General features: G+C 39.1%; 2 protein-coding genes across 4 annotated transcripts in view; one reads left to right on the forward strand and one right to left on the reverse strand.

Annotated features, from left to right (window-relative positions):
• Window positions 1-21246, reverse strand: part of LOC144053524 (uncharacterized) — a 54233-nt gene that overhangs the window by 23762 nt on the left and 9225 nt on the right. The window lies entirely within an intron of this gene.
• Window positions 433-8993, forward strand: gxylt1a (glucoside xylosyltransferase 1a). 3 transcript variants are annotated; one of them, XM_077569321.1, is made up of 8 exons: window positions 433-678; window positions 1822-1914; window positions 2382-2559; window positions 3214-3345; window positions 3434-3685; window positions 4128-4251; window positions 4332-4504; window positions 6753-8993. In XM_077569321.1, exons 1-8 carry the CDS (start codon window positions 473-475, stop codon window positions 6912-6914), a joined length of 1320 nt encoding a protein of 439 aa, XP_077425447.1. In that variant the 5' UTR covers window positions 433-472; the 3' UTR covers window positions 6915-8993. The 3 variants fall into 3 exon arrangements, with proteins under 3 accessions (XP_077425447.1, XP_077425449.1, XP_077425448.1); XM_077569323.1 differs by lacking the exon at window positions 4128-4251; XM_077569322.1 differs by lacking the exon at window positions 3214-3345.

The raw sequence follows: 21246 nt of genomic DNA on the forward strand, positions 1-21246 counted from the left end.
TGGTTATGGTATGCACTGTTTATGAATGACGCTTGTAATATTTTGGTTGGACAAAAATATGAGCTCTCATTCAGGTTCCTTGCAGTACGTTCACCCGTATTGATTGGCTATTTTGCTTGTGAGCAGGTAAACCTAACAACATTGTAATATAGTACAGTAAAGAAAGTCTTTTCAACGATCAATTGTTGAATTTGATCCCATTGACTACAATGACATGGTTGAAATAGCATATTAAACAAATTTGATCCCATTTTATCAACGGATAAATGTATAATCGCATTGTTATTTGTAGATCATATAATGTGTAGTTTTGCAAAACAAACACGCTTGGCAGCTGGGTGAAGGCATGTGTGTGGTACACGAGTGGGCGGGACCTGACGCTGGAATCACTTGGGTTGATTAAAATCAGTATATGTAGGCGGAAGAGGTTGACCGACATTCTTGCTAGTCTGAGAGGCCAAAGACGCACAGGATGCGATGTTATCTGCGTGCATGGCTCCTGTGTATGGCCATTTTTTCATCGCTCTACGTGTTCAATCATCTCGCACACACTCTGGAGGAGACCAACGGGCGGGACCTTGGCGAGCTGGAGACACCGGAAGGAGGGAGTCGAGACACGGGTAACGATTTCAAGAACAGGACGGTATTGGCCGGCGGTCGAGTTCGCAAGCCGGTCAGGTAACTAAACTACATTTCGTGATACTTCATTTACAACTAGGAACGGCTACTGTAATACCCCCCTGCTAAAAAGAAGAAACACAAAATTGAAACCGAAACAATAACATAATAAAACTCAGGATGAGTAATTTATTGCTGTACTTTATTCGTGTACGAGTTTCACTACAGGAGATATTTACAATTTGCTGGTTTAATTGTACTTGTAGTGTGTACAGTAATCTTGTTTATTTTCAGGCTACTAATTCGCTAATTACTTTGGCTTCTGTAAACCACCTGTTAACAGCGGCAAGACATTCGCTCCAGGGAAAACGCATATAGGCTTATGCCAGCCGCTACACACATACTACTCCAGCAGCATCATTACGAGCGCCCCTATTCTAGAAGTTACGGTTAAAAACAAAACAAGAAAAAAACAAGAAAAATACTCTTCAATGTGTATGCACAGTTGATTTTCAAAATAAAAGGTCTGTCGTTGAAAAGCAATGGACTATGCACGAAGCATCATTTCCGCATTTAGGGTACGGAGGCGTGCTAACTTCAGGTCACTAGTCTTGTTCTCAACCCTGGTCCTCAGGGACCCCTATTCAGCCTGTATTCCATGTCTCCCTCTGCCAACACAGGTGTAGATAGTAGGACCTATGCTCACAGGGCTCCTGTGACAATTTGTAACCCCCCCCCCCCCAATAACCACCTCAAATTTGCTACACTTGTAGAAAATGATCATAGGAATACACAAAAAAAGTCAGGTGGTAGCTAGAATTCACCTTTTTAGAATGAGAGGGTGGCACCGTGGTACATATTCTCACAGGGCTCCCAATTGCAGTGCTGGTCGGGCAATATTTTCTATGAATTTTTATATGTAAAGATGAGCATTTTAGCTCAAGAGTTTCTCGGTCATTTGACCTTTTTTACTCAAAATCAGTGTGTACTCTAGTCACTTTTTTCGTTGGTTTAACTGTAATTTATACAATCTCTAAATTTTGCAGTAGGAGCACACAAATGTTTTTGGCTCGACTCAGAATGTGTTGCGAATATGTTGCCCTACTTAAAACTAACTTCACCTCGGTGTTAGCAATTAAGTCTGTTTTACTAATCCTGTCCCACACTGCAAAACTTTAACAACCCTCTTTTTTTCCCCGTTAGGTGTAATTCATTGTCAGTCTCTTACTGGAATCCGTTTTGGAGGTTGCCTGCTGATGTTTGTGGACTGAACTGCTTTGTGGAATCATCCTCTAGGTATGACTGATTTTATGCATCTCTACGGACTGCAATAAGCAGCATTGCACGTGGCCACCACACAAAGTGAGATAAAAGTATTTGCTGCCATCCCAAATGCCTAATGAGCTTTTAACAAGCTGCTGTAATTGCACAATCACAGTTGCTGTGTTGTGTTTTGTCTTTACAGACTGTGAAGTGTCATTTACTCATGGAATCGATGTGACTTTTTAGATGCTGATCAGAAAATTTGAATATCGAGGAAAAGTCAATTTATTTCAATAATTTGTTTCAAAAAGTGAAACACTTATGTTATATTATAATTAGTTATATTAGTTTACCACACTAATATAACATCCATTTTACACTTTTTGGATGTTGGAAGTCCTCACACCCAAAACTTAATGTCAAGTCCAACTCAACAGGGCTCACTGTGAGTCTGCTGATATCGGAACTGCTGGGTCTAATTTGAATGTCTTGGCTATTAGAGACAGGATGGACTCTGAAGCAGAGGATGGCGGCGATGAAAGCATTCACCTGGCCGTGGCGGCCTGTGGCCCCAAGCTGGACGAGACGCTGCTCAAGTCTGCCATCTTGTTCAGCAAAAAGCTGATCAAATTTCACATATTTGCTGATGACGAGCTTCAGGGTAGTTTCCAAAATGCGGTGAGTGTCCAGTCCAGTGACACAGCACAAACCAACATAGTCCAGTAAAATCCACTATAAGAGCTGTATGTAAAAATATACCTTTTATACGGTTAATAGTTTTGATTGACACTGTCAGAGAGGTATTCATTTAATAAGGATAAATACAAAAAAAAAGTATCTAGTTTCCCGAATAGCTCTGGATCTTGATGCAGTTGATGATTTTGTAGTCACAAAATCACTGCAAACACGGCCCAAAGGTAAACAGAGCTGCAGTGTTAGCGCAGATTAGCATTAGCTAACACATTGTTAGCTTCTGAGTGACTTAAGCAAATGTTTTAAGTCATACATTTCACCAAATAAAGTATTTAGTTCCCTGAAGAGTTCTGGATCTCGATGCAGCTGATGATTTTGCGGTCACAAAATCACTGCAAACATGGCCTAAAGATAAGAAGAGCTGCAGTGTTAGTGCGGATTCCCATTAGTTAACACATCCTTAGCTTTAGCTTCTGAGTGACTTAAGCAAGTGTTTTATAAGTGATCAATTTCACCAAATAATATCAAGAGTCCTTTTATGAAGATGCCTCGGAATTGTTTTAATTAAATTGTGTAATGTCTCCAAGATTGTCTTACATAGTAATAATAATAATTTTTTTTCGTCTTTTTACTTTAAAGCTACATTCCTGGCCGAGTTCAATTCAGACCAAATTTAACTTCATCATCTACCACATCACTTATCCCAGCGTCAATGAAAAAGAGTGGAAGAAGCTCTTCAAACTATGCGCCACTCAAAGGCTCTTTTTACCAGTAGGTTTATCAATTATTTTTTAACAGCAACAGGGACGCTTTTTCCAAATCTTCCAATTTCAAGTCATTTGTTGCCTTGTCTTTCCAGCTAATCTTGAAGGAGGTGGACTCTTTGCTGTACGTGGACACAGATATCCTCTTTCTGCAGCCTGTGGAGGACATCTGGGCCTTCTTCTCCCAGTTCAACGCGAGCCAGCTTGCTGCCATGGCCCTGGAGACCGAGGACCTCCGTATCGGCTGGTACAACCGTTTCGCCCGCCATCCTTATTATGGCAGCGCTGGCATCAACTCAGGAGTTCTACTCATGAACATGACACGTATCAGGGAAACTTTTTTTAAGGTGATTGTCACTGCGGTGTAAAATTGGACTTATTTATTTAAGTGACGTATTACATACAGTATGTGGAAAAAATAATTTGGCTGGTGACCAATCCAGGATGTGCCAGCTGGCAGCTCATCAGTAACCTCAGTCAGCATAAGATGTGTAAAAAATCAATCAATCAAAGGGTGGATGTTCTTATATTTTAAAATGGTGTTTTTAAATGTGTTTATATTAACACTACAGTTAATTACAGTACAGTACTGCAATATCCCCAAACTTAAAGGAAAGTTAGCTGCACTACCAAAATTGTCCACTTGAGGTCAATGTCATCATTCTTTTCTGATTTTAGACAGGCACTCAAGCAACTGTTTCCTTCGGTTCAGATGAAGTGTTGTCAGATTGAGCGATCACAGCTGAAGCAAAAACTTTTATTTCCAACTTTTCATTTGAATTCTTCCAGAATGACATAACTACAGTTGCGCTTAAATGGAGTGAAATCCTGATGCCCCTCCTTCAAAAGTATAAACTTAAAATCCCCTGGGGGGACCAGGACCTTCTCAATATCATATTTCATCACAACCCAGGTGGATGGACAGCTACGCATTCATTTGACAGGCCAACAAGTGATCTCTCACTAAATTGAAATGCTCTTGCTCTGTTACAGAAAGCCTCTACGTGTTGCCCTGCCAGTGGAACTACCGTACGGACCACTGCGTCTACGGCCACAACTGTCAGCAGGCTGAGAAAGATGGCGTCTCCATCCTCCACGGTAGCAGGGGAGTTTACCATGACGAAAATCAGCCGGAGTTTAGAGCCATCTATGAGGCCATCCGACAGGTACGGACCACCTACTTTTACCAACTCTAATAAATAATATAATAGAGTCCACACATGATATTGTAGCCCATATAGAACTCTCAACCTCAAATTTTGAGGCTGATCTGCTAAACTTAGCTGTCCTAGAAATGACAGGTTAGGGGAAATAAGGTAATCATATTTATCAATACGCAAACAGTCCTATTTGGTTTCAATCCTTGCTTGATGCAGTTTGATTCAGTTAGCCGGAGAGCGCTCTGCTCGCCATTTCAACGGGTCACCTTTAATTTGCTTGCACACCAGTCAACAAGCAGGGAGCCTTCATTAGCTGGCCTCCATCCATTACAGCCACAGGCTCCATCCCGGTTTTCAGCTCTTTAAGTAAACGAGCGGGCTACGTAACGGAGCGCTCGGCCGTCATTCCGCCATCCGTCACTTTGACGGAGCAAACCTGCGTGCCACACAGTGACACATGCACTGTAGCAAATAGATTCGTAACCAAGCAGTACAGTTCGCGTTGTGTGATGGCAGCACACTGGCAAACAGCAAAATACATTACATTATATTACGGTCTTTTATAATCCATGTTGCATTATCATCACTTTAGCCATTTTGTACTGAGTCTAGTGCTGTCACTATCAAATATTTTTAGATGCAATTATTAAATTATTAGTAAAGATGTGATTATTCAATCGATTCATACTTCATATTAGTTATAGTGATTTAAAAAAAAAAAAGGGGGATTGATGTTTTACTGTGTTACCGGTTCTGTCATTATTTTCCAAAGTAAAAACAGATGTTTGTAAATGTCTTATTTTGATTAAACACAGAAGATAATCAGTCTTCTTTCATGAAGGACTACAGAAATGAGTGAACAATTACTGTGGATAAGCTGAAATCTGAGGATTTGGACAATTAAAAAAAAAAAAAATGGCTCCAAACAATTACTCGATTATTAAAATGGTTGTCGATTAATTAGATAATCGATTACCTGTACTTGTCGATTAATCGATTAATTTGGACGGCTCTAAATCCATCCGCTTGTGTCATACCCGCTGCTAGCTAGCGCTAAGCTAACCTTTGTTTTTTCGTATTTCCTCTCCATCGCACGTGACCTAGTGTGATGAATTCTAAAGTGTACATACATTTTAAATGATTTAATAGAACTGTCCCATACACCAAGTTGCAAAGTTTCATTCTTATGAACACATCATTTCCTGGGTTAAAATTTATGACTGGTTTGCGGAAACGTGCTTAAAGATCCGAGGCGTGTACAGTCCTCCTATGCAATCATTAGTCAGCCTATGGGAGTTAAAAAAAAAAGCTTGAGACTTAAGAACGTTTCATCCCCGGTTACAAGCTGTTTTATGTCACACTTTTATTATCACTTCCTATTGCTCCAGCCCGTCGAGCCCACTCACAATTTGTTCCCACTCAGTCCTTCGGGGACAGGCTCCGAAAGCCTAGAGAAGGCAATTCCGGTCGAAACTTTCATTTCCCTCCCACCAAGTGCTCCTTAGTCAGCCCCGTGTCTCCAGGCAGCCTCTCCCATCCAGCAGAGGCGCTTGCAATAAAGGGCACTACCATTACCCTGGCCCGGCCCACAAAAGAGTTGTAAAATCTTTAGTGCTGATGCTAGTTAGAGGCATCATGATGGCGATGCGGACGACGCAGCGGCAGCATCCACATAAAAATCGATGCGAGGCTGTTAATGGTGCCTTACAGCCTGTGGCGCTATATGAAAGATAATAAAGAAAGTGTGCTTTGAGTAACCTAATGCGTGGCCAAACAGGAGTCAAATGAGGTGCCGTAAAATTGAGATTGCTTCGTATTTACAGGAGAGCAGTAAAAGAATGAAAGCAAAAGTCAACATCACTTCTCGCTATTCCGTAGTATTGTCTGGAAGTTTCATCTTGGTTGCTTCATTTAGCAGCTTTGATATTTTGCTTACAATAAAGGGGCCCGGAGGAGCGTACAATGCCACACTTTTCTCCAAATACTATTACACCTTAGCGAGCACATTGCCTCACACTTCACTTGATTCATATTCATCATCAAGACACAGCTTGTATTGAAAAAAAAGGAATCAAATACCATCGGAATGGGCCATTGCACCTTGCAGGAAAGTGTAGAAAAACTCCCAGCACAAATAAAACTGACAAATAGTCCCGAAGTGCAGACAGTTTATGGTGGATGCATTTTGTAATATGATTCAACAGCTCAAAAGCATTGATGGTATCATATGTAATGTCTGCAATTTCATTTGCAGTACCCCTTTGGCGACAACATGGAGACCGCACTGCTTCAACCTCTGGAAGCATCTCTCCGGACCACCACCAATTCCTACTGCGGACGGGTGAGCCACTTGTTCACCAAGAGGCTCAAACAAAGTATCGCATCTGTTCAACAGGAGGTCACAAGGGGAAGATGAGATGTGTTTTTATAAGGTGGTGCCAATTGCAGCGTTCTCTTTCCAGTCAATCTTTGCCGAGCTTTGGGCTGCTTGACACCCTAAGTCTGGTATGTTTGGGTTGTGTGAGTGGTCTGATATTTACTCAAGCTTGCTACGCTGACCCGGAAGACACACACGACACGTGTCATCCACGACAACAAACGTAGGAGAAATAATGGGTCAGGAAAGTTGCAGGACAGGATTGTGCGATGAAGTGACGACAGGGAGGACATATCAACGGCGCACTGAAAAGCCTGAGCTGAGATTCAGACCCACATCGTCTCCACGCTAGGAGAACAACAGCTCGATACAATGCAAATGATATTGTCAAGTGTGTCAGGTTCAGTCAATCTAAAACATTTGATAAACAACAGACCAAGAAGAAAGACAACAGGCTTAGATTATTTTTGCTCGCGAGGAGAACCAAACAGAGATGTGCACAGATCACAATCTCCTACCCGTTCTGGAGCACACTCCGCCGAATCTCCTCTATTTATTTGGGTAGGCCCTGGTTACATAGCCTATTGCTGCTTAAGGTTAGGGGAAGTTCATATAGCAGCGACGTGACCCGGATATGACAATAATGCAAAGGGTTTTTTTTCCAACGTGGAAAGTTTCAGTCAAATTTCACAGTTTAACCGCAAAATGCTCCAGCCACTATGTTGTCAGGTTTGAATTCCTGTTTTGCAACTTGCAGCTTCTTCTCTCCAGACGACCCCAACCCACACAGTTCAAACATAGGTCACAAGGTTGAATAAATTCACATTGTTGAATAAATGCTTTGCAATTAATAAAAGAGTAAATATGGGATAACCTATGTACATTTGTTCTAACAAAGTGTTCAAACCCCACCCCCAAAAGTAAGTTGTTAATATAATTACGATACGCTTTTCTGTTGAAGCACTCTAATCGTGTTTTTTTTATGTAATATTTTATGCATCAAGATTTGAACTTACAACATGATAATTATCATTGATATTGTGGGGAGGTTGGCGCTAAAAAAAAGTTTGTTACTGTATAAAAACTCACGATATTGTAAAAAAAAAAAAGGTATTGAAAAACTCCCCACAATAATGTGTTTTTTATACAACAGCAACGACACAATGCGAATTAGCTGAGGTCATAATTATACTTATACACATAGTTACTACAGTTAACATAAACCTCAATGTGCATAAACAACCTACAATCACTAATAACACTTAATTTCGAGGCGCATACTTGCTAATGCACACAAACATTGTGAATCGGGTAAATTTTTGGAGGATCTCAAACGTGATACATTCCCCCTCATCTGGCCATTAAAGTGGGTCTTAAACGTGGGTAGACAAAACATGCCTAATTAAAATTAAACTGCACTAATAAACTAAAAATATATAAATAAAATATAAAAATATACTACCAGAGGGTGATGGAATAGATGTTGATTTTAATATTGTGACATGACGACAACAATATTGTGGCAGTATTAATTGTCGTGATATCATGATATTGCCGTTATAACTGCAACGGGAGCAAAATGTTTATGCTTCAAAATGCGCGCCAAGAAGAAATCAGGTGGCACCAGAAAGCAAGCAAAGTTACTGCTGTAATTATTTTTTTCCCCATGAAATTGTTTTTTAAAAATATTTATGGCCTAGAAGTATTTGTGATACAAGTATTTCTTGTCATTGTGACTCTTCTGCTGTGTTAGCTAGCATAGGGTGGTGATCAAAATTGGGTTACATCAGCGCCCTAAGGATGGAACTCTGATGCGAAATGAGGACCAACTGTCAAACAAAATAATGGAAAGACCACAAAGTGTACTGACAATGAAGCAGATTATTTTATTGCTAATCATTTAGAATTCCGCATAAATTCAGGTTACTTTGCCACCGTATGAAAGGAACTGGATATATACAATTGCAAGATTCACATAATTGTATAGTTAGAAACGGCAGTATATGGCAATATCAATATTTAGCCCATCTTCTAGTCTGTAATGAGTTATTTAGTGTCCCCCTGTGAAAATGAAGACGTAAGGAAAGAATAAAAACAAGACAGTGTTAAGAAGCCTAATGAGGTGTTTCCTTCAATAGTTTCATCCGTTTGAGCTCTTTAAGAGGTTCTGCAGTGTTCTTCAAAGATGTTTTCCCCTTTTCCACATTTGGTACACGCGCCCAATAAGGTTGATGACAAACAGGCTCAAGCCTACTGAATTATTATCTGTTTACAACTTTCTCACTGTGTAAATTGGGCTGCTACTCATGCACAGCCTGCTTAATTTTTTATGTGTTTTCAAGTGCTGGTTCATATAAAACACCATGATCACTCCCTTTTATTTTTTTGCACCACAGTAGAAAACACACACTGTTGACGTTGCCTCTGCAGAGATGATTAATTTTGCAGTAGAAAAAACACTTTTGAGACAATCGGGTCGTTTTTAAGGAAAAGTTACAATCCCAATAATGTCGCGATAATCACTTTGCACAGTTAGCTTAAGGTTTTCACAAAGTCATTAGGGCGTACATCAAAGTTCCATTTGAGTGCAAATTAGGGGCAACTGTTTTGTAGTGAACTTTTTTCAAGCAACTGTTACAAAGAGAAAGCAACTGTCTGTTATGTCATCATGCCGTATAATGATGATAATGATGATTGAATGATAATCTGATCATTTTATTGTTAGCACTTTAGCATTTTATTGTGTTGGCTATAGACCGCAGCTATAAACATCCTATTTTACTTATAATTTTAAAGGCACACAAACATTTTTATTGTTATAGTTTCACAGGAGAATTTGTTCAGAAGTGCAGGGTAGCTTTAATGTAAAGTATTTAGAATCACTGCCATTGTTACTGGATTGTGTTTACAATGTTGTTTTCAATGATTCTTATGTTTCCTGCCCTAACTGGCTACTTAACACTATGTTTCCAGCGGCAACAGCAGCCAAATTTCACACGTTCTCATCAAATCCTTCAAGTTTCTCAAGATGATTCACAGCCAGCCCAGTGAAAATAGATTTTTTGACGAGTATAGCCGTCAATGGCACTGAATGAGATTATTATTGTCTTCTTTTGTCTCAAAACATGCAATACTTTTTTATTAAAAAATAATGTGCATGAAATTGCATTGCATCACTCTCACACTTAAAAATTAAATGTTTATAGCAAAATGAAATTGCATGGCAAAGCTATAGAAGAAATGTGGGTGGCGAATGTGAATTGTCCGCATAAATGTCCTACTAGAGACAGCCTTCAAGTTGTGTTATGCCCCACTACATACTGTCAGGTTTCATTGCGTTCACACCGCCTTACTACGTCCAACTAGGATTCTCTTCTGTGCTGTGATTGGCCAGGCACTTTTTATTTTTTTAAATGTTTTACTGGGCATCATGACTTGTCACATTTGCCCATCATTTCCTCTTGCGTTCTCTCTAGAGCTGTCAAATGATTATTTTTTTTAAATCAGATTAATCAGATCTTATAATTTTGATTAATCATTAATTAATTAAAAAGGCTTTTTAATCAACATTTCTTAACCCCCAAATTTCTTTTTACATTTAATGTTATGAGGATGTCTTCAATATTTTTTTGATCCACTGCACACTCCTCTTTTTCTAATCAGTTAATCACTTGCATAATTAAAAAAAAAAGACCCCAATAGTTTGACATGAATACATATTCTGAATGTCATACGCAAACATGTATTCAATGTTTTACTTTAATGCATTTAATTATGTTTATTGCTCAAACACAACTTGTACTACCTTTAACGTAACCATTTGCTGTCACGCTTAAGGATCATCTGTGGTTAAAAATAATAGTGTGATTAATCTGCATTAATACATGAATAATGCGATCATTTTTTGTGATTAATCAATGAGTTAACGCTTTAACTTTTACAGCATTAGTTCTCTCACAACCACCCAGTTTTGTCCACCTGCCGTGGCTGCCGGGAACATAGTGTAAAATGTAGCATTAGCTAAAATCAGCCTGTTGCTATACGAAACATATTTTTGTCAATGTAAAGCAATTTCTGTGTGCTATTGTCATCAACGTTTTACATTTTTTTCTATCTCCAAATCACCATTAAAAAAAAAAATCAATCTATTAGCATCAGTATCAATTTGTGGATATCCGGTGATACACGACCACTGCTCGATAGTTTAGAACGTCTGTAGTCTTTTGGATGAAAACAAAAAACCCTTTCACAAGCAATATTTACATCACTCACGTCACATAGTGTCCACGCTAAGAGGGGCACTCGTCTTTGAAACCGCAATTACTCTAGAGGAAATGTGCGCAACGACTTGTGAAAATGCTGAAAGATGATTAAAAAGACAGCTGATGTGTTGGCTTCCGTTGCCCCCCCGGCTCTGCATTTGCACGGGCGGATTGACGTACAACACATGCCTCGGATCAACAAACGTGATGAATTTCAAACACTTCTCCCCTAAGAAGATGTTAAATATTTCAGGTTTTGGCAAAGAAGTGTGCTGTGTGTGTGGAAAAATGTCTGCTATCTTATGAAAGAGTTGCGTAAAGAATTCACAAGTTATATAAGCAATACCTTAAAGTTTGCTGAGGCAAAGACTATAAAGACCAAACACGGTCAAGTGATTAAAAACACACAGGAGGTCCATTAGCGTCTCACGTTAAGTGATTATTTCAGAGCAGAAAAAATGATAGTGAATATCTTATGGCAAGATGGATTAGGACGGTCTCAGTGAAAACCCGGTTGACTTTCGAGGGGCAAGCTAATGCTGCTACTGCCTGGTTACACCAAGCCCCCCTGAATCCCCCCCCCCCCCCCCCTATCCCCGATGTCGCTGATTGAGGTCTCATTCTCGCTCAGTCTTACAGGAACAGCTAATGGATTATTCATGTTATTGCTTGCACCACTTGGCCTTTCTATTGCTCAATAACGATTTTTAAAGTCCGGGCATAAATTAAAACAGTCGTAGGCTTGACAGTAAGAGTAAAAAGGGTCACAAAGTTAGGAATATGCAATATGAGCGGGAGGGCAAAGTCATCAACGGCGCATGTACTGTCTATTGCCTCATAAGCAGTTAAATGAAAATGACTTTTGCGAGAGACCGCCCATGCAGTTCTTAAAACTAAGAAAACCTCAGGGGAACTGTTGAATATTTAGAAATATATATATATATATATATATATATATATATATATATATATATATATATATATATATATATATATATATATATATATATATATATATAGAAAAGAAAAAATCTCCAAGGATATAGGAAAAAAGGTCCCCATCCCTGCAATACAGTTTAAATGTTGTAGCTATTAATGTTGTTGTAGCCATATTGTTATGTCCGTATTCGTTTTTAAATAAATTTGAAAGCAACAACAAAAGTATTAAACATTCAACTCAAGCCATTTTCTTACAATTGAATGTTGGCCAACTTATAATCATTTGGATGAATTATTAAGGATCTCGTCTATTGCAATTTGCCAGGGCCACACTTTACAGTACATTTTAAACCACTAAACTACAATACAATACAAATAATCTTGATATAATTGTGTGTTACAGTCCAAGGTTCCTCAGTAGTCCCACTCTATGTGGTTCATATGAAATATCGCTGGTGTCGTGTCAAAACCTTTTCAAAAAACCTCAGAAACGGCATGTTTGTTAAGCCATTGACATTGCATCATCAAAGAGAGCAAGTCATTTTCAACACTTCAGTTTGGTCAATAATTTAAAAAAATTAAACCCCCACATGTGGACTGACCAAAAGTATAGATTTTTGAAAAAATAAATAAATTTGGCAAATTGTGACTTATGAGGTTTCGGTCTGATGCCATCAATATATAAAATATACTCTCATATTTTTGTCTGACAAACCTTTGGTTGATACATTTTTAAACTCACAAAATGTTTAGATTTAGATTTTGCCGGTATAACGAATGTTCCTTTTAGGGATGGGCGTGTACAGTTTTGGGCCTTATTTCAAGGTATCGGTACTCACGGTATCGGTTGTCCTCTTTTGACCATTTTACGATCAGGAACTAGAATTTAGAACAGGATTTACCAATTCCAGTCCTCAAGGTCCGGAGTCCTGCTGGTTTTAGATGTTACGACTTACCAACAAACATGTTACTTAATATCAGGATCGTTATCAGGAATGCTGATGAGCTGATTATATGACTTAGGTGTGCTAGTGGGCAGAAACATCTAAAACCTGCAGGACTCTGGACCTCGAGGACCGGAATTGGTGAACCCTGACTTAGAAGAATCAAACATGAATTAATTTCATGCAATTTTAAGGGAAATGCTATATTGGGATATACAGGTCTTTCTTTAAAAATATTATTATTATTATTGTTATTTATTTATTTATTATTATTATTGAGAGCTCAGTATTATTCATTCGGCAGCCTTCCCGTGTCAACATGTCATCATCATCGCTCTCTCTTTTTTGTGTGTGTGCGTGAGTATGTGTGTGTGTGTGTGTGTGAGGGTTTGTGCTCTAATTCACCTGAAACCTATTATAAATTCCAGATCCTTCACTTTAACCGGATACTTCAGAGTCCCACCAGAGTCGTAAAGTTGTCAGGAGACCAGTGGAAGGACCAAAGGAAAAAAAAAACTTAAAAATTGTGGACTACTGGAGTTAAGCACAGGTATCGGTCTGAACCCCCTGCTATTGATCAGCCCTAATTCCTTTGTTGGAGAAAGTGCATTCCCACATCTGTGCCTAAGTTTATTGAGTAGACACTTGCACAAAATGTTGGTGATTTATAGAAATTGTAATGTCACCATGGGGTAATTGAAGGATAAAAAAGTTCATGAAACTAAGTCCATTACTTGCAAAATATTGCACAGTGAGTCCTGTAGTGTTTGCTCGGTAATGTTTATGATTTGTTGTTGTGGTTGACAAAGCTGTGGGAATCCTTTCTGGCCACAACAGAGAGCAAATATTATGAGGCATTCAATATTTCATCCAGAACTTTTAAAATTCAGTCGGTGTCCAGTTGACGCGGCAGGTAGGCTCTTCCTCATGCTTTGCATGAGGCTATAATAAACATTGCTTGTATGTTTGCATTTTAATGGCTTTTTAATGCCATTTCGTCTTTAAACACTTGCTAATGAGGCAGTGAGTAAGTAAACAAGTGTTAAATCTACTTTGTCCTTGCGCGTATTCTACTGCCTACTTTTTATACCGCAGTGATCATTTGGATCAACATTACATTTGCCCTCACTTTTAATTGCGCTTGTACGTCAGCCTTGAAAGCAATTCATGTAATTTACCGCCGCGCGGCTCGGGCCGGATCCTCCTGCACTGTGCTGATAAAAGGGAATTCCTCACCGTAAAGCAGAGCAGGCAGAGAAATAGCTGCACATGCAAATAAAATGATGGCCCGTAGGCGGACATAGATGTCATTTCGCCAGGTGATTACGCCACACATGGTCAATTTATGATCTAACGTGATGACTGTATGGGGTTGTACATACGCCGGTGTTGGAATGCAGTTACTGCTTTTTATATGGTGGGTCGTGTGGGACGTTTTAAATCAACACTTATTAGTCACTTCCCTATACACAACTACACGATGAGATCCATGGCTATCAAAAACATTAATCAGTTATGGCAATTACTGTATGTCCTTCTTATGCTGCTCACAACCACTAGCATTGTATTTGTCGTTTTCTATGCCATAAAATATACTGTAATGCAGACATGCTATCATGTCATAAACTTTATAGACTAAAGCTGTCAAAATTATCCAATTAATCAGACACTTTTTTTAATGATCGAGTAATCGTTTGGAACCATTTTTTCATTTAAAATTATCCATATCCTCTGATTTTAGCATACCAGCAGTAATTGTTCACCGATTTCTGTAGTCCTTCATTAAAGAAGACTGTGGGTTGTGCTTTAAAAAATAATTCCACTCCCAATATTGTGATTGAGATTTATTATATGATTATATTTTAAAAGGATACTTGACTCATTTAAGCATTTTCAGCAGCAAGAAGATCATATTTTGTCAACAATTAATTAGATAACCTAATTATTTTTCATGTACAATTAATACATTAAAAAACACATTTTGCCACTTGCTGTCGACTGAAAACAGGTGAGCCATGATTGGTCGTTACCTGAGCTCTGAGCACCTGTGATGATGTTGACATGGAAGTCCCACGTCAGACATTTAAAAACAAAAATCTCCAAAAGCCTCTTAATTATTAACAGTGATACCTTGCTTGGATGGAAATGCACTTTGTATCCTTTATTGCACGTTGATACAACCATATTTCATCTACTGTGTAGAAGTGTGGGGGAACACTTCTCAATGTAAAATTAATCCTCGAGTAATCTTACAGCAACGGGCAATGCGGATCATTCATAAAGTTGTTTTTTCTGGTCACACTCATGGTCTGTTTATTCAGTTAAAGTTGTTTAAATTGCATGACCTTAGAAAATATAATACTTTAATACTCTTATATAAAGCATTTCATGTATTACTACCTAATAATTTTTTGGATGAGAAAAGAAAACGTCTATCATAACTTGAGAGGATATGGAGATTTTATATTACCTGAATTTATAAATATTTAAATTTATAAATGAACAATGAATGAATGAATGTCAAGTGGCAGAATAAGTTTTTAAAGTGGAAGTCAACCTTAAACATTTCTTGACAATAATATGTTATATGTGACCTCACTGGTGTAAACATGACATTCTGATTAATATTACATTTGTGGAATATGAGAAGCAAAATCCAGCTGTTTTTAGCCATTTCAGGGGGCGGCCATTTTGCCACTTGCTGTCAACTGAAGATGACATCAATGTTGCTCAGGGCTCAGGCAACGGCCAATCACAGCTCACCTGTTTTTTTAAAGCTGACCTGTGATTGGTTGTTACCTGAGACCTGAGCAACATTGATGTCATGGCCGCCCCCTGAGATGGATAAAAACAGCTGGATTTTGCTTCTTAACTCATATTCCACTTATGCAATATTGAACAGAATAACATATTTCGAAAGCTATTAATTCTACAGGAAGGCAATGAAGTTATCAATTTTTATGGCTGAAAATGGCTGAGTATCTCTTTAAAAGTCCTCTTCTCATGAACTTTGCAACAAAAACAAACTATTATTTCATCTGTATTACAATATACAATATCAGATTTATTATGCATGTGCGAAATATAAAATGAAATGTCATTTATGTATTGACAATTCAACACTCCAACTTGCAGTCTTTTAAGTCTTCACTGCGGCAACGCCACAAAATCCTCTCAAACAAGTGCGACGTAAACCATAAATCAAATTATCATATCTACTCTTAACCAACATCTGTCTCGTAATCTCGTGTGTGGCTAACATGACAAATAAACATAAGAAGTTGACATGTTCTTTCATGAGAGAAATTCCCGAATGCTGAGCGAAAGCAAAGCACATTACCGGCACATTAACGGCACATTGCGGCGCGGATCGATAAATAATCCATCGCCAACCTCATCCGAGAGTCGCGCCCGCTCTCCTCGCACCCCATAAACAACCACTCAAACAGCATCGACACTGACCCAGGGGCTATCGCCTCTGCCGCCATCGCCATCAAGATAGCGAGACATGTTTTATGGATGCATAATATTCAAACACACAAACATAACAGGCTTTCTCGTATATTCACTTTTTACAGCCTGGTCGGAGCAAATCACGTAATACCTTCTGTATTGCCGCTCATAAAAGAGGATATCAATCACTGGGGCTGACCTTTTTTTCCCTGATAAAACGTCTCATCAATGAGCCTCATCCAAGCGCTTGGAGGCAGAAGGGCCGCCGCTTGGAATCCACGCGTTGTTAGCGGACAATACGGCGCGCCTTTCCGTGTGCCGCACTTCCTTGATTGCATCGTAGACCCCGCTGCTGACACCTTGCATAAATAAGCAGAGTGTGTGATTCATGCTAACTAATGACCAGCATCCATTGTCAGTCGCATCAGTGGCTATAAATTGCGACGGGCCAGATGCCCGAGAATGTATTATTATGCTTTTGCGTGCGGCTAATTCTGTTTACATGTGCATGTTATTGAGCTACTGAGATCATGCTTGCCTTGTCTTTCTGATTTTTGCGCATAGTGTTTTTTTTTTTTGCTCCATTATAGCAATATTTTTACTCGGGGAGTAGGGATAGACTAGCCTGGTGGTAATTTGTTTACTGAACTGTCCTTGTGACTTTCATTTTAGTCGCGTTTATTTTTTTTTATTTTTAATTTTTTTTTTATTTATATTTTTATTTTTATTTATTTATTTTTCTGGAGAGCTCAGTATTGTTCATTGGGTAATTTTACCGATTTGACATGTCATCATCATTGCTCTCTTTTTTTTAATTATTATTATTTTTTATATAATTATTATTATTTTTTTTTTTATGTGGGTGAGTATGTGTGAGTGTGTGTGTATTCATTAGCTCACCTAAAACCTATTAAAAAATCCCATACCGTTCACCTAAACCGAACACTTCCAGCCAGAGTCGTGAGGCCGTCAGGAGACCCGAGGAAGGACCAAAGAAAGTCGCGTTTATCTTTGACCCGAGATGTTTTAATTGCTTTATAATTGCAGCCAAGTTGGCAAACTTTGCTCCTTGTTTTTTCTCTAATGTGAGCTGCCTTCTCCCTCTCGCTTCTGCGCAGAACCCCCTCGAGTCCTCAACCTCACGCTGGAGGTCATTTAATTGTCTTCCGCGCGCATCCCCACTTGCTGGCATTTCCTAATGAATCTATCGCTGGCGGCCACACACACTCAAACACACACGCTGAGACAGTTTGCTTCATTGACTATCGGTGCGGCTCGACCTGCGTGAGGAACCTTTAATTGTTTTTCCCTCCCGGGCCTGACAGCCGGCGACACATGATGGATTTGCCTGAATGTTTATCAGTGACACACAAAAAAAGGGCACTCTCGCTAAACCTTGAGAAACATTCACGGTCAAATGAGAGCTTCCTTGAGATGCAACTTGCAAACACTTGAGCGTGGAAAATCCCCGCGGCTAAATGGGCTGTTGGGCAATCTCGACATTTGAGCGCAAATCTCTCTCCAGCTCATAAACTTTGGGCTGTGAAGGGAGTGTTAAATGAGCTTGGTGCAAACACATGCCCCTCATATGAAACTTCTCACGTAAAAAGCTCATCTGGAGAACTAATTCACCCGTCGCCTTTTTTACCACTCGGAGGGCACTCGTCAGCGATGCAGATTAATCAGACACATTACAGCAACAACCCAATTTAAGGGTATATATGCATAATGAGCTGTGCGGTTTCAGCCAAAGAACGTTGGACAAATGGCTCCAAGAAAGTCATTTTTCAGACCCCCTTCATTACTTCCAAGGGCACTTTGACCTGGAAAGACCAAAATGGATCCTCATCAAAGTCATTACCGTTATTGATGTATTCTTGGGGCATTAAAGGGACTTCTATTTTTTGCCTGTAGTGTGACCAATCGTCGACAGTATTCAACCCTATAAGGCCAAATATTAAATACAAGGCAAGACATTTCATACACAAGGCAACTCAATGTGCTTTACACAAGGAAAGACAAGACCGATAAGCATCAACGGACACATAGTTAACATTTAGAGCAAAAAGAGAAAACAAAAGCAGGTTACAAAATGTACGAAAATAAATAGGGGTGTTAGAAAAAATAGATTCAGCAATATATCGCGATGCTACAGCGCGCAATTCTCGAATCGATTCGATATGTGGCCGAATCGATTTTTAAACTTTTTTTTTTATGGGAATATTCGACAAAACGTCTTACTTTCAGGGTTAGGATTCACACATTAAGCATGGAAGAATGTTACATTAATGGAACATTTAGCCTTAATATTTTATTTCAGTGCTGTTCAAACATGAAACAGAACAAACAGCAGTGGCTCAGTTATAAGCCTGAATTTTCAGATAAATAAATACATTTCCATACAAATCTTACACTGTACATGTACAAGTTAACAGATTAGTATTTTCTAAATTTGAGTAAAAAAAAAAAAAAATCGCAACAATCAATTTTTCGTATCGGGATTAATCAATATTGAATCGAATCGTGACCTATGAATCGTGATACGAATCGAATCGCCAGGTACTAGGCAATTCACACCCCTAAAAATAACATAAATTGACAGTGTTAAAACTGTAAAATGTAAGGAAGTTAAAAAGAAGAAGAAGTTGTAATACTGTTTAAAAGACCTTGATGAAAGGTATGTGAAAAAAAGCAAAGTTTTTAACCAGGACTTAAAAGTATTTACAATCGGGGCTGACTTCACTTCTGTTGGCAGCTTATTCCATTTGTGTGCAGCATAACAGCTAAATGCAGCTTCACCATGTTTACTTCAAATTCTGGGTTCCACGAGTTGGCCCAAGTCTGTAGAACTCAGAGCCCTGCTGTTTTTTTTTATTCAATCAGCATTGCTTGAATATATTCAGGACCCAAACCATTCGGTGATCTATAGACCAGTAGCAGAATTTTGAAATCTATTCTATTCTTGCTTTTAGATAACCACGCAATGCATCACCGGGAGCTCGATTGCTATGTTTGTCCACAACGTGCAGACGCAGGCATGACGTCTTGCGTTTCGATTGCTTTACTCGGTCATGCGGGCGTGGTTTACGGTAACCTCAATTGAGAAAGGAGAGACTTATTGAAGGGTTAATCAAAGGATTAATAGTAGTGGGAAATGTTTTTTGTGATTTTTGGGAAATACTCATATGTCTGCTTATTATTATATTTTTGACAGTTATAAATGTACGGATTTAAAGCATTGTGACCGGATGTATCAAATATGACACAATTTTTTATTTATTTATAAAGAATCTGAATTTTCTCTCATATATTTCATGGTTCAGGCTTTATGAATCAAATCATTCGCGAGAAAATCATTTTGCGGATACCTATTATGTTGATAATGTGACTTTCAAAGGCCCTTTTTGCGTCCAGATTGTGTCATCTGGAGCCGGGCCCTTGTTAGATGATTACACGGTCCAGCATGCGGCAACCCGACCAAGAAATCACGTCAAGTGTTTGCCACGGGCCTCGACGACTCCTGAATTTAACTCCACAAAGTCCAATTATCTTACAAAGCTCGATGCCAGCTTGCCTGGCCTGAAGGAGCCATTGCTACTCAGCTTTTGTGACTTAATCAGTCCCTTTTGCCCACAGCTACCGTGTTCCACTTACAGTGTTACATCCCCTGCAATTGAAACTTGTATGACACGACACACAGTCTCCAAACTAAATTGCTTTCTGTCTATAAAGCAGAAATAATCAATGGCAAGAAATGCCAGATGACTTCATAATGGACCAGCTGTCATTGTGTCACACCCAAAAGGAAATTAATGACACCAGCCTTTGTCTGAGAAGTTATTCACCGTAGTTGGAGAATAACTTGATTTCAATTAAGGGAGAAGGAAAAAAAATCGTTTACAGTCGTGGGACCAACACAGTCTGTGGTTAGTTGCTGCAGGGTACGACGACTTCACTGTTTCATGATCAGTCTGCTGCATGAATGGATATCGCTTTACCTTCACCCTGCAGCCATTCACTCTTTTGCCTGCTCTCGTATTGAAAATCTTTTTTTAGCATTCACACCATAGCATGACGTGACCCAGACATTTGCATTTGTGCAAAATAAGGCCTCCTCTGAGGAAAATGCTTAAACCAGATGTGAGCAGTTGACAACATTTTGCCGGTCCTTCATTTGTCATTCATCATCGTCAGTCCGTCATTTTTTTAAGCCGAACCTAACTGTAAAGCATCAGTCCGTCATTTTACTTCAGCCACGCTTACGTCATCACTTCGGTGGGCATGCCGTCGGTCCGTCATTCGCCATTTGTCAATAAAAAGGCCGTCTGTTAGCGAAGGGCTGAGAGCTCCGTCGGTACTTGACCCGATTAGTGACAACTACGCTAACAGACGAAAACACGCTCCCGTCGGTGCTTAGGCCGTCTTTTTGTTGTTGTTGTCATTGGTCGGAAAAATGGGTGTCCGTCAATGACGGACACCTTTGCACTCTAAAAACATTTGGATCAGAAAGGGACTGACTTGGGTCAATTTGAACCAACTTTCTGGGTTGTTTTATAAGTTTTTTGTGTGTTTTTTTTTTAAAACAACGTGCATTAAATTGAACCAAATAGCGGATTGCTCTCTTTTGACCTAAATTGGGTGTATTTTTGACTTTTTTTTTAGAGTGTGGTAAAAATACCCGGTACAGTAATTCCTCAGTCAGTCATTGACACCCACCTAAATAAAATAAATAAATGCCACGATTAATAGTTAAAACTGCAAATATAGCAAAAC

The sequence above is a fragment of the Vanacampus margaritifer genome, chromosome 6 (assembly GCF_051991255.1).
Source record: "Vanacampus margaritifer isolate UIUO_Vmar chromosome 6, RoL_Vmar_1.0, whole genome shotgun sequence".
Taxonomy (NCBI): domain Eukaryota; kingdom Metazoa; phylum Chordata; class Actinopteri; order Syngnathiformes; family Syngnathidae; genus Vanacampus; species Vanacampus margaritifer.